The 13,407-nt window shown below is 40.9% G+C and overlaps 1 protein-coding gene across 4 annotated transcripts in view; it reads left to right on the forward strand.

Moving 5' to 3' along the window:
- The first annotated feature begins 929 nt into the window (after nt 1–929).
- Nucleotides 930–13,407, forward strand: part of pard3bb (par-3 family cell polarity regulator beta b) — a 190,334-nt gene continuing 177,856 nt past the window's right edge. For 3 of the 4 annotated variants that reach the window (XM_056427990.1, XM_056427999.1, XM_056428015.1), the window contains exons 1-3: nt 930–1,131; nt 1,821–2,045; nt 12,925–13,026. In XM_056427990.1, coding sequence (XP_056283965.1) covers nt 1,087–1,131; nt 1,821–2,045; nt 12,925–13,026 — 372 coding nt within the window. In that variant the 5' untranslated portion in view covers nt 930–1,086. Of the gene's footprint in view, nt 2,046–12,924; nt 13,027–13,407 lie in introns of all 4 variants that reach the window. The other variant, XM_056428006.1, reaches the window with a different exon arrangement.

Here is a 13,407-nt window from a genome sequence, read left to right on the forward strand (position 1 = left end):
GACTGTATGCTATTTTAATGTGGATCCTATCGGATGATAACCGTGAAATCTAATTGTGCCTTCAAAAATGTTGTGACTGACTAAATGCATGCCAACTCTAGGTTTTTCTATAAAATCACCATCTCTTACTAATATTTACAATAATATAAAAAAAATTCTGTCAGACCCGTGTTATTGTTTCTTGTCCATTATTTTGAAATGTCTAGCATTTAATAGCAATACTGTAATGACTATATACAATAACAGTGAAAAGAATTCAATGAAACAAGAGAAGTAGACACAACATATGAAAAGAGAAGCACAGGTGTTAATAATAACATTAACGATGGCGCTGTTATGTGTGCCACGACCCTAAAGCTAAAGCAATCCAAAATAATTAAATGTTATTGTTTTACACCTGTGATGTTCCTACTTCGACATTCTAAAATGTCTTTGGAAGAAACAAAGTTTTATAGTTCCACCATTTGTCAAAATTGACATTTTTCTTTTTGACATTTGACAGAGCTAAAATAGATAGCTCATAAACCATGGCAATATCGAGAAATATTTTTAGAAACATTGGATCAAACTAGATGTCATTTGAGAGGGGGCCATGGTGGTGACAAATTAGGTGTCCTCAGCTTTACAATGTAATTTGAGTTAATTGTTTTTGGAGACCTAAACAAAGGTGGATGAATGCATTACCCGCCAATACAAACCAGTCATCTATTATTAGTGCAGTTGCACTTCACATGTTGCTCCCTGTTTGAGAAGTATATGAGAATGTGGATGCATTACTCTCGCAGAAACCCACTCTCACTTTCATTCCAGCAATAGATGGAGTACTTCCCCTTTAAGAAAGTGACAGCAACAAGCGGCGCAGGAGCTGGTCAGGAACTGGCCAGGAGCGGACAGCGTTGAAGGAATCCCCAAAAAAACAAAAAAAACTTTTTCCAACACACACTGCGCCACGGTGTGTTCACCTCCGTCCCGTCTCCGAAGTTGAAAAATAACGGTAACGGTGTCGTTGTGTCGGGTGATGAGGTGGACGCCACTTACCGCCGGGGGAAGAAAGGAAAAGTTGCGAGAGGAAGAAAAACTTCTGAAATGATGCGCGAGCGACTGCATCCCTCCCTCCAAAGTTCAGCTAAGGTGGCTAACGTTAGCTTAGCGTAGGACTCTGATGTGAAACGTTTGGATACGCGTGTATTTAATCAGTCGGAACACAGTGTTGTAGTTACACGGTGCTTTGGTGAAGCGGAGAAGGGCAGGAAGGTATCGAACCAGCGCGCGTGGCCGACTGAAAGCTCTCATCCTTCGCTTGTGTGCCTGCAAGTCGCACCAGGTTTCAGCGTCAAGCTAATCTATTTTTTTAGCCGAGTAGAGTTAGCTGGAAGACAGCAAGTGTCAAATAAAGTTGACATTATTATTTTTTTTATTGTAAAAAGACAATAACATGACACCAAGTTCCCGTTTACCAGCTGCTCTCCATCATAAAAAAGACTGCAGTATTTTTTATTATTTTTTAAAAGACTTTAATCGAAACGAAACATCACTACTTTGAGGATATTTGAAGAGCTTATAAGAAATATATAATCACTCTCACGACCACATAATGAGAGGTTATTAACGGAACCGGATGCACTTGCTCGTGTCGTCATTATCACCCTGAGCTGTGACTGTGAAATGCCAATTGGAAGTTTTAGTAAAGAGCTCTGTTGACTCTGGACCACTTTGACAATCTGTGTCACTTTTTATGAAGTTGGTTTGAGTGATGTGAGTGACCCCGAGTCAGTCACCAACATTTTTTTTTTCTCTGGTCACTTCCCGGACTCTTTAAGACTTTTGCACACTGCAGTTTGGAGCCTGTCCTGCATTGTTATCATCATTGTTCATCAACCAAATACCAGAGGGAACCGCACCTTGGATTGGGCAGAGAGAGTGCTACGATGAAGGTCACGGTGACATTTGGGCAGACCGGTGTGGTGGTGCCCTGCAAGGAGGGGTGGACTGTGAGGGACCTCATCCAGCAAGCCACGCAGAGATACAGAAAACTCCTGGAACAGGTACCATCCCTGGGTTTTTGAAGTGCACCGATTAACAGTGACAATTAGCCTTTTGAGAGAATATGCCATGTAGAGTGACATAGAAGATATATATATATATATATATATTTAACAAAGCTGCCTCAAATCAAGGCAAACCTGTTTTAAAACAGTTACTTCCCTCAATGCACAAACACCATTAACATATTTTTGAGGGACATGTAGACATATGCAGTACAAACCGGTATGCCATATGTTTGAGTTTTGCTGTTTTCTCAAAGATGCTGTTTTTTAATTAAATCCAGACATTTTGAAAATAGATACCATGTGTATATTACTTTGACTGATACCAGTCTGCCAGACTTGTGTGAACAAAGTAATGCTTGTTTTGGATCTTTACATTGCAGTTTTTTCTGCTTGCTATTCAAAAAAGTACTATGATTTGAGGGTAACTCTGCTGGCCCTGTGGCAGGTACATAAACACATTGAGTCACTGTGTGTATCATCTGAGTGTGATGTGTCTGTCACATTAATGCAGCTTATTCATCTGAGTGGTAGGTGTTTTACTTGTAGAATAAGTTTCATTTTCACAGATACTAAAATCGTCCAAGAACATGAACAAAAGCATGAAAAAATAACTCGTTTAGAAGCTATTTGACCTTTGAGCCATCAGTTAGCTACATTATTCATCGTCAGAGATAGTTTTGTAATAAAGTGTGAGGATTTTTACGAAGCCCTGAAAGACGGAGGAGAAAAGGCAAGACAGGTTTTTATGAAACGGCATTTTCAGAGCATTTGAGGATTTCCCTGAAGTCATAAAAGAATAATCGAATGCTATGTCATTTTTATATCATGAAAGGTCCAAATGATTTCCACATTCCAAAGTCTTGGGAAATTAGACAAAGCCATGGAGATCCAGTTCTCCATAATTGCTGTATAAAAAATTAAAAGCATATCTGATATGAATTGTGATGGTCCAGACAGGAGCAGGCATGAGTCGTTTCCACTTAAGTTGTGAATGTAAAATGCAAATTATTCCCTCTTGTGATTCCTTTATGACTGCTGTTGATTCCCTGCGCTGCTCTCAGGGCAGGAACCTCGTGACCCCTATCAAACCACCAAATCTTCTCAGTGACTCGCTTCATATTGGCTCCATTATTCAAAGAGCACACCAGTCATATAGATAGATGGCCTCAGTTGTGATTGAGTGAGGGGGAGAAGTGTGCGTGTGCGCGTGTTTTTACGGGTGGACAGACGGAGATGGACTCGTTTTGTTCCACCCTCTACTACTTTGCCTCTTAATCGTCTTTCATCTTATATATAATATATATATATTATAAATAATGTATATATATTATATATTATATATATAATTTATATATATTATATATATATTATATATATACACACCCAAAAGCACGACACACACAGTCCCCCCTTCTCATTTATCATCCTTTTCTGCTCACAAGTGCGTCGCCTCTTCACCTTTCACACACTTCCCTTTTTCATTTCAACTCGTCTTCCTCTTTGAACACTTCCTCCTTCACCTTCCGTTGTTCTTTATGAGATAATACTGTTCTGCCTAGAGGTAGAGATGAATAGTCTACACTTTCAGGTCTCTAAACTAACAGGATGCACAGATAGGCAGGGGCGATGTACACCACTTTATGTCCAGGTAGAGTTATTTACTCCCAGTTTTAATCCTTTGTCCCTGTGTTACTTATCCATTAGGCTATCTCCTGTTATATGCCAATTATGCACGACTCAGACAGGAACAAAGATGAATGTCTTTAGTTGAAAAAAGGCTGGGTCAAAACCGGGAGATCAGTCCAAGAAGCAAACAAGTCCAAAAAGGGGCGTGGCAGAGAATCAGAGGTCAGGGCAGGCAGGCAGGGTCAGAACAGGCAGGTCAGGAATATACTCTAATAACACTGGAGAACTTGGCACGAAAACACAAGACAATCTGGCAGAGGACAAGTGGAAGTGAGGGAGCTAAATAGTGAGGGACTAATGAGGGGATGGGCTGCAGGTGAGAAGGGCGTGAGGACCAGGTGAAGGGAATGAGGGACTAACGAGGTGATCAGAGGCAGGTGAGGGGAGTTGGACTGACGAGATGGGAAGCAGGATCTGGAATGACATGATAGTTAGAGACGGGATGAAAACAACTAATAATAAAAGGAAGGTGTGGAGCTAAACTGTTACAATATGTATACAAAATATGCATCAAAGTATGTTTACATAAAAATCCCCTTCAAATCCTTTTCTTTTCTCTTCTGGAAACGGTTTTAAATAAGGTTTGACCTGGCGGCATATATGTATTCCTCCATGTCCTGGAGTGACACCGAGCTGGTTTAAAACCAGTAAAGTTCATCCTTCATCTCTCCCTCGTCCTCCTCCTCATCTATCAACAGGTTAGGGAGGCGAGTGTTTTGAGCTAACAGTCCTCTGTAGCATCGTATCGCGCTAAACTCCATGAGAAAATGTGTTTCAACTCCTCTTGTGACTGTATACCCCTCATATATTTATTTTCATCGGGAAAGACTTCACAACAGAGAAGCTAAAATCGTCTTCAACTTGGGTTTCACTGGGATTTTTAAAAGTAACAATATTGACCTGCAAAGTTATTAACTGCTCATAGAATTTTAGGGATATTATGAACAATATTAAGTGCCAGCCCACACAGAGATTTGGCTCCTAAATTACCAATACGGACATTATTGATCTGAAATAAAAATCCATTCCCCCTGGAGTAACATTAATTGATGATTTTAAATGAATTAATGCACAATGAATTCATTCATTTTCATTTCAGTTTGACTTTAAAAAATGAAAAACTAAATGTTAATACACTCTCTATGTAGGAGAGCGGTTTGGGTCTATTTAAGGTCCAACACAAGAGCAGCAACACTTTAGGTGTTATTAATGATAATAATGTTCACAAAGAGGCAGAATTGGTGCTCCAGGTGTTTTCCTGCAGCATTGATGTGTCTATCGATTAGGTCTCAGTGTTTCAATTCTTTGCTTCCTGTCTGTGTGAATGGAATGCCGTGTTGAGTCCATGCACACTGTGTGTTTAGGCTCCCCCTGTTTTATCTCTCTCTTCCTACTCCCTTTGTCAGCACTTTGCTCTCTCGTGTCCTTTTATGATGTTTACGTTCCTCTTTGTAATTTCTGTTTTCGCCTCTCCTGCCGCCCTTATTAATACCAAATTGATAGTTTGGGCTTCTTCCTCTTCTCCTTGTTTGTTGTTCATTTGTTGTGTATTTGGAATATTCTGCTTTTGTGTGCATTCACCTCTTTTCATCATTCTCCTTTTCACCTCATTTGACTGGCTCCTCAACTTCTTCCTCCATTTCTTCTTCCTGCTCTTCCACTTCTTCCTCCTCCTGCTCCTCATTTCTACTCTGGGATGACAGTCTGTCTTTGTATTTGTTTCTGTGTATTTTTCACATGTGTCATTTCCCTGCAACACTAATCTGTTGTTGCTGTGTAATTATGGCTGTTAATGTGTACTAGGATTAGAAACCAGTATAAGTGCGTGTTGTGGAGCAGTCCGGTCCCTAATCCTCCCAGTGCTCGGCAAATCATGTTTTTAAATTGTCACAGAGACGGCTTGCTTTCCGTCTGACTCCCTCCTCCCTATCGTCTTCATGCTTCTCAGCAAGTATGCTGCTTGTATTAAAAACATTTTCTTTAATCTTGTGTGTTCCTGCGTGCGACCTCAGTAGATAGCTGAGTCTGGCAGTTATCAGCTGCTTTGTTCAGAGTTCCCACAGAAGCGCTTCAAAAGGAGCTAACACTTACAATAGGCGTTAAAGCTACATTTAAGTAAGGGGATTCTTGAGGTTTAGTCTTAAGTTAAGTTTCAGAGAGGTTTTATTTATTTTCTGAACGTGAAAGGCATGAATAGAGTCCTGCTGATGTATTTGTATGTGTGGTTAACCAGACTTTTTTCAAACTACTGCTTTGGAAAGTGTCCTTTTTCTGTGGCCTCTTACTCAGGACTTTTCTAGACCAAATAAATTCTTAGTTGACTAATACTCACGATTTTGAAGACTTATCAATTTTATTAATTGACGGATCTGAGTTTCTCTGAAAGTAAAACCACAAAACCACCACTTAAAAAGTTGTGGGTCAATTCTTTAGCTCTTCATTCATTAAATGACATTTTAGTTGCCTACCAAGTATTTTAAAATGTATGCCTTGATGTTACAACTTGTGCATTTATAACATGTAAGGCAGCTGGCAAAGAAGGAGCATTGTGCAAAAAACTGTAGAAATAAATGGAGTTTTAGTGGCTGGGTATAATGTAGCCTTGATACTCGTCTCCAATACATCCTCTCAGAAGGGTTTGGAGTCCTCATGATAAGTGACCTTGCCTCTGGCTCTTCAGTCAGCAAGTGTGTCATCATTTGGTCCATTTTCATTCCGCTATCTCAATACATCTGTAAACTAAGTGCACAATGACCTGTAATTATCCGTTATAGAACCAAGAAGCTAAATCAGCTTGCTGACAGTTAAAATATGGAGCGATCACCCTTGATGGAGTGCACGGTGTAAATTGTGGTCGGGGAAATAGAGAATGAAAGTTGTATTAACCCTTGTGTTGCCTTCGGGTCATTTTGACCCGATTCAATATTTAAAGAAAAAAATTAAACAATAGTGCACAAGGCTCTTGTAGATAGGTAGCAGAGAGGAAATTAATAAAGCTTTTGAAGATATCAGAACAAAGATGATTAATGTAAAAAGGAAGATAGCTGGCACGGAGTGTGGCCATAGAACGAGGAGTGAGGGAGGAAGGAAGGAAGGAAGGGAGGGAGGGAGGGAGGGAGCCGAGGTTGTTTTTCGAGGGGAGTTGTCAGGAAGTTATCAGCTTGTTGACAGACTTCTTAATTACCTTTGGCCAAACAGACTAGTTTGCAGTTTATTGTGTGTCTATTGATGCATGTTTATGTGGTTTCAGGTTAGATCGTGTGTATTCTGTGAAATATCAAACTGGATCACATCAACGTATCAGTGTGTGTATTCCAGTGAGACGTTGCATGACTTGCCTCTCTGAAATATATACTTATAGATGCAATACAGGTTTATACATGTTTCTTAGATTGTATCTACATTTTACACAGTGGTGTACTGTTGTTGACTGTTTTCGATGTGTGTGTGGTTCAAATGTGGGCACAAAAACTTTGAGCTAATGGCAGTGTGTGTGTGTGTGTGTGTGTACGCATGTACATGCTTACACTCGCACATATTAGATAAATGTGTAGGAAAGAGTTCCTGGCTATCTGGGTGTGTGCTGTAGTTTCATTAGCCAGGGCAGGAATGCTGGTGAGGTGTGGCCAAACAAGCTGATGAAATCATACAACATCCTGGACCTCGACCAGAGCACGGGCGGGGAGGAGACGAGGAGACTCGTGCCGACAAACCGCAGGAATGTGTTAATCCAGACTGACACCTATTCTAGTCTTTAATGTATGTTGGGTGTAATGGCACACATGCTTTCCCAAATTATCCTGACAAGCTTGCCCCGTAGCTGGATCATTCATTTATTGGAATGAATGCCCTCGTATGCAGGTATTCTGGGTTGGTTATTGGTCTGTTTTTTACATGCTCGGGTTATTCGTCAAAAAATGGGCTGCTCAACAGACCGTGTTTAACGAAAAATTAACACGAGTCGTATTGGCGCTAATAAAATCATCATTCAAATGTGGAATGTTAACCTAAATAATGGTGTCTGTGGCATTTCCACCAGCAGTTGTCTTGCTGAAGACCAGATGTGTTACTGCAGGGTCGCAGGATGCCCAGCAGACAATCCAACTCATAGGGCTGCAGGAATCATTCCTAAAGCCTGGAAAAGAGTTTTCTGATGCCTGAAATAAGGTTCCTAGTTGACACAAGATTTGAACACGTTGATCTACGACATTAAACACGTTGGTCTGTATTTCATTTATGATTTGTACAAACATTATCACTCTGAACACTTGGCCGCCTTTCACTTGGTGGTTGTGACGTCCAGGCAGATCTCACAATACCAGCACCGTCCAGGCTCTGCTTACGGGGGAAAGGCAGACAGAAACCAGAGGAAGCTCAGCTAATTCTTGTGGTCGGGGACAGAAGGCTATGGCGGTTTTTCAGGGCAGTCAAGGCAGGAGAAGTCCAAACGGGCCGGGTCGGCAACGGGAGAGCAGTCGGAGGGTAATTGTTGGAGGGTCAGGCATAAATGCGGAGAACCATCTATCAGAGAGTGTGTGAAGCTGTGACCTAAATACAGATGGGATTGGGTGCAGTAGGGTGGGCAGGTGAGAGTGATTAAGGTGATGTGGTGAAAAACGTGTAAGCATCAGAAATGGTATTTGTTTCCATTTTCAAAGACTCAAAAAAGAAAAGGAATGGAAAATCCCAAAGGAACCAGAGCAACACCAAACTCCAGGATTGATTTACAAAATGGTGTCATTATTTGGAGCTAAATCAGTCCTCGCGACCTTTACTTCAGAATACTTTGTAGCAAGTCACCCTTTTGTCTGTAATTGTCCGTGAACTGCCACCGACTAAACCTGTTGCATTTGGAGCGGATGCCTTTTCACATTTTGTGTAGACGGCATGACCTCCAAAGTTACTGTTTTGTTCCCGAGGTTTGAGTTTTAAACAACATGCATACCGAACTCGTGTGTCACCTGGCAGACTAAAAGGGCTTACTGTTCAGAGATTGGGGGGAGGGGGGGGGGGCAAGCAAACACCCGACAACACTGTATTATCTACATACTGTTTTAACTCGGGTGGGATTTTACTACAACCTGATAATAATTTCTAGAGCGTGTCCTGAGGGATAAATACCTAAAATTGGCCAAGATTATCTGTAATAGTATCAGGCAAAACAGTGTATTAAGTGCTAATCCCCCTGATTTTTAGATTATATCAGGGTGTTTACGACTCTTATCTCCAGTCCTACAATATCTGAGTGTCCCTCTAGGTTTTTAAACTGCCAGACTTGGAGGCACAGGGGTAACGCATTATCGATGCACTCCCCCTGAATATCAGATTAGATCCGTGTGCTCGCAGCACTTATCTCTACCGCTCCATCTCTTGTTGTTTTAGCGCCGCTTGCCGACTGTAAGCAGAGATCAAAGGGATGTTGTTGACCAAAAAACAGCAGGTCACCAAAGAAATGATGTTGGTGTTCCTGCAAAATCCTTCCATCACAATATTTACTCTTTGTTTCCTTATGTAATTCATGCATATATCATTTGATAGTTATTTTATTTTTCCTATGTAATAGTTTAACATGTATTTACATTTATGTTGAACACTGAATGTTAAATGTAGAGTGATGTAGTCCGACCAACAGCACTGCCCACAGCTCTTTCTGTAAATGGGTTGCCATGTGTGAACTCAGCTGAAACCTTTACCAGATGAACTCAAACAACGAGGTTCCGTAGTACTCGTTTGAAGGGCTTGTAATGACATGAAATGGGGAAAAGAAAGCACCTTTGCTTTTGTGATTGTATGGCATCACGTGAAAAGCTACGAGTTACGCTGGATAATTGACTAATGTGGGTATTTCTGATGATCAATTTGTTTCCATCGACTAATAATTCAGGACAAAAAGAAAAGAAAAGAAAGAAGTAGAAAAACGATTGACTTCAAAGACATTTTTGTGGACTAGATTGCTGCAAACTGCCCCGAACCCCCAGATCCCCAAGGACCCCAAAAGCTCCATGTTTACGATGTGTCGAATGGTTTGTTGTAGTTTGAAGAACTGAGAATTATTTTGGGACCCAGCACAGCATAACTGAAATGAAAAGCGCAACGTATAGTCTGCCGTGTGACCTGCGGGGTCAGCAGGGGCCCCAGGACATCTTAAGTTGTAGATTCGATGACCAGAGTGAGCTTTTTGACATTAAAGACATTTTTTTCTTTCTTGTGAGTTTGCGTGATAGCATTTTAGCTGTGAAGTAACAGTTGTCTGTAAGCAAGCTGATGGAAATGTGACTCTTACTGCTTCTCTGCACTCTTGTTACGTAAGGATGTCTAGCGGTCGAGGCGTAGCTTGTGCAGTGACTCACTGTTTGTGTGGGGATGATGGATGGAGTACTTACCATCAAACCAGTAAAGACACAATCTCACACTGAGGACTCATTCTGAAGCCCGAGGGGGTAATAAAGTCTTTGAGAGATGTTATGTGCAAAGCCGAGGGCAGAGGAGATACAAACTAATTTTACGCGACACTTTGGCACTGAAATATTTCCAGATTAATCATGAAAGAAAACAAGATTCACATGCCTTGTCCCAGAGTTAATATGCCCCCAAAACCTGATTGATGGTGCTCAAGGCAGATGAACACGATGCAAAAGAGAATTAAAACAATTTAAACACAATGTTGAACATCTCTCAGACAATTTAACAGCAGAAACAGCCGCAGTGTAACAGTGATGGGTGAAAAGCCTTTGAAATGCCTTTTTCTTTTTGGGGTGGGGCATAACGGGGAAAACACTTTTTTATATGGGATGAATGCTTTATCATATGGAAGCAAACAGCCATGTTTGTAAGTTTGTTGTATACACCAGCTGGCATCAGATTCCAGTTCAGCCAGTTATTTTTTTACGTAACACATAAACAAGGAGACCATATGTCGCTGCACTTATCGACGACGGACGGCATGGTTGAAGTCCTGTAAATAGCAGTGGCTTTACTATCGAACAGGTGTGTCAGGCAACAACTTTACTACTGCAAGCCTTACGACGCTAGTTATGTGCATTTTAGAAGGTTATATGTCTTACACGCTGTTTCTGAGCAGAGAAGTACTATTACTACTGTAACTCCCTCTTCTCTGGCAAGAACATCCAAAAACTGCAAAACATCCAACACAGCGCTGCCAGGATCCGCTATCTCTAATCCCCAGAGTCTTAGCCTCAAAATCACTGGCCCCGGTCAAAACGTCACTTCCGGTCAAGTCGCTAAACAAGTATTTTCACAATAAGAGTCCCGTCTTGTTATTGTCCGCATTAAAGTCACTTTCACAATAAAAGTCCCTTGTTATTGTAAGTCACTTCACGGAATTCAACCGGCCTCGTCAATCTATAATACTAACAGTCACTCTCATGCAATATACATTAATTTTTGCCATTTACATTTGCATAGAGTAAACATTACCCCTATGCTTCATAATACATTAATAACAATATCAATATTCTCCCTAATATTTTCTATTATAATATCTTTCTATATGTATTAATTTAAAACATAAGACCTCTGCAGATGTTATCAAAATAAACTATTACAACCGAACAATACTCACACATAAATGCAGAAATGGACATGCACCCCCCGATCTACAAAGACTCATTACTCCCCAAAACTCCACCCGCACCCTCAGATCTACAAACGGCTCGCTCCTTCGGGTCCCCAACACCAAGCTCCGCCCCATGGCCTCCTGCTCAGCAGCGGTCCGCTTGTGGAACATTCTCCCTGACCACCTAAGGACAACACACACACTGACTGGACTCTTTTAAGACTGGCCTGAAACCCTTTTTATTCAGAAATGCGTTTATCACTTTTAGTTGACTTTTATGCCTTGCAAATGGAATCCATTATTATCATTTACATAAGGAAGCGTTGGGGGACAACTGATTGACAACATTATATTGGAGTTGTTAATTCAAAACATGTCTGAACTCTCAGTCTTTACCAAAACCCCCCATATAACGGCACTTCTGGTTATGGAAAGTTAATTGTACTTCCTCTGCTGATTTGGTGATATGTATTGAAAAAAGATCAAAGAGGAAGAAATCTTTGATTAATACATGTACAAAGAAACTCATTTACGCGATAACATTCTTTAAAAAAGTGCAAGTAAGTCATTTATTGACATGTTTTTTGATGCAGAGCTGATTTTAGTGAAGGAACTGGTATTGACATTGAAACTTTCCGAGACATCCGGGGACACCGAGTGTCTTGCTCTTTCTCACCCTCTCCCTGATGCCTTTGCAAAGCATTGACAAGCACCTGACCCTGAAAGAGTGATTTAATGGAGCAGCACCCCGTAACGGTTTGAGTCATCGCTTTCCTGAGGCTGTGTTTGGTTTTCCCCGTGCTTGTGTGTGTGTGTGTGTGTTGTCTCAATATGTTGTTCAACAACCAGCTCTATGTAGTCAGCTGTCCGGTGCACTGTCGATGTCATTAATCACAAACCCAACACAGCGAAGAAAGGGCCAGGCTGTAATCTGTACAAGGCACCCAGGGAAAGATGTGGAGGATGTAAAAGGAGGGAAAGAAACAGAGGCGAGGTGGAGTTGAACTGGGAGAGGTAGGCTTAATGGGCTGGTGACCAGTACAGTAGGGAAGCCTTCTGCCGGGAGCGTTAGTTTGGTATAAATGGACTATTATTGAAGTTTGGAAATAGAAATTACAGCAAAAATAGAAATCAAAACAATATAACTACATTACATTTTATTACATTACATGTCATTTAGCAGACGCTTTTATCCAAAGCGACTTACAATTAGTGCATTTCAACCTAGAGTACAAACTAAGAACAACAAGAATACAGAAAGTAACATTTCCTCAGCATAGTCGAACTACAAAAGTACCATAATAACTACTCTTGCGATTTCCCATTTTGTGTTTTTGATTATCTCTCCCTGTGTTATTCCCTCGTTCACTGTGCTGGTTTTTTTCTCTGAGGAAATGCATCATATTGAGAAAGTAGTTTTTTTCCGGTCTTGCACTAGTCTGAATAATGGACTTACTCCTGATAGACAACATGTTACACACTTAATTACTTGTAGTAATTCACATTTACTTTTTTGGTGACACCATCAACCATTAGTGTTCAATTCAATTGTTTTATTTATTTATTTTACTATTGAAGTCTGTACTGATTTTGTGAGTTTCTGTGTCACAGGAGGGGGATTTCCTGGTTCGGACTCACCATGTTGAATACTGCGACGGGGGGATTCTGGACCCCGACGACACACTCAGTGATCTGGTGGAAGACAAGGACAAGGTGAGCACCTCTCAACAAATAGAAGGTCACGTTCAGTGCTCGCTCCTGCTTTTCATTTAAGGAAGTCATCAAAGACGTCCTTTCATATAAATACACTGTCGACAAGGAAATTAGTGGCCTTCTGGGACTTGTAAGTGAACCACAAATAGGCGTGTCACGTGTATATTCTCAGTTAATACCGTGAAGTGAATGTAACACGCATGAGATGAGACTGATGGCAAACATAATGGCCTGTCTCCTGAGTGACCAATAGTAAGAAGAGGACACGGACGTGCATGTGACTAACCAAAGAAGTGCTGGACAGCTCTCGTTATGAACAAAGAGCTACAAAATCACTGTTTTTAAATCAACTATCTTCATGCCTCAATCCTTTTGGATACC

This window comes from Pseudoliparis swirei, chromosome 2 (genome assembly GCF_029220125.1).
Source record: "Pseudoliparis swirei isolate HS2019 ecotype Mariana Trench chromosome 2, NWPU_hadal_v1, whole genome shotgun sequence".
NCBI lineage: Eukaryota > Metazoa > Chordata > Actinopteri > Perciformes > Liparidae > Pseudoliparis > Pseudoliparis swirei.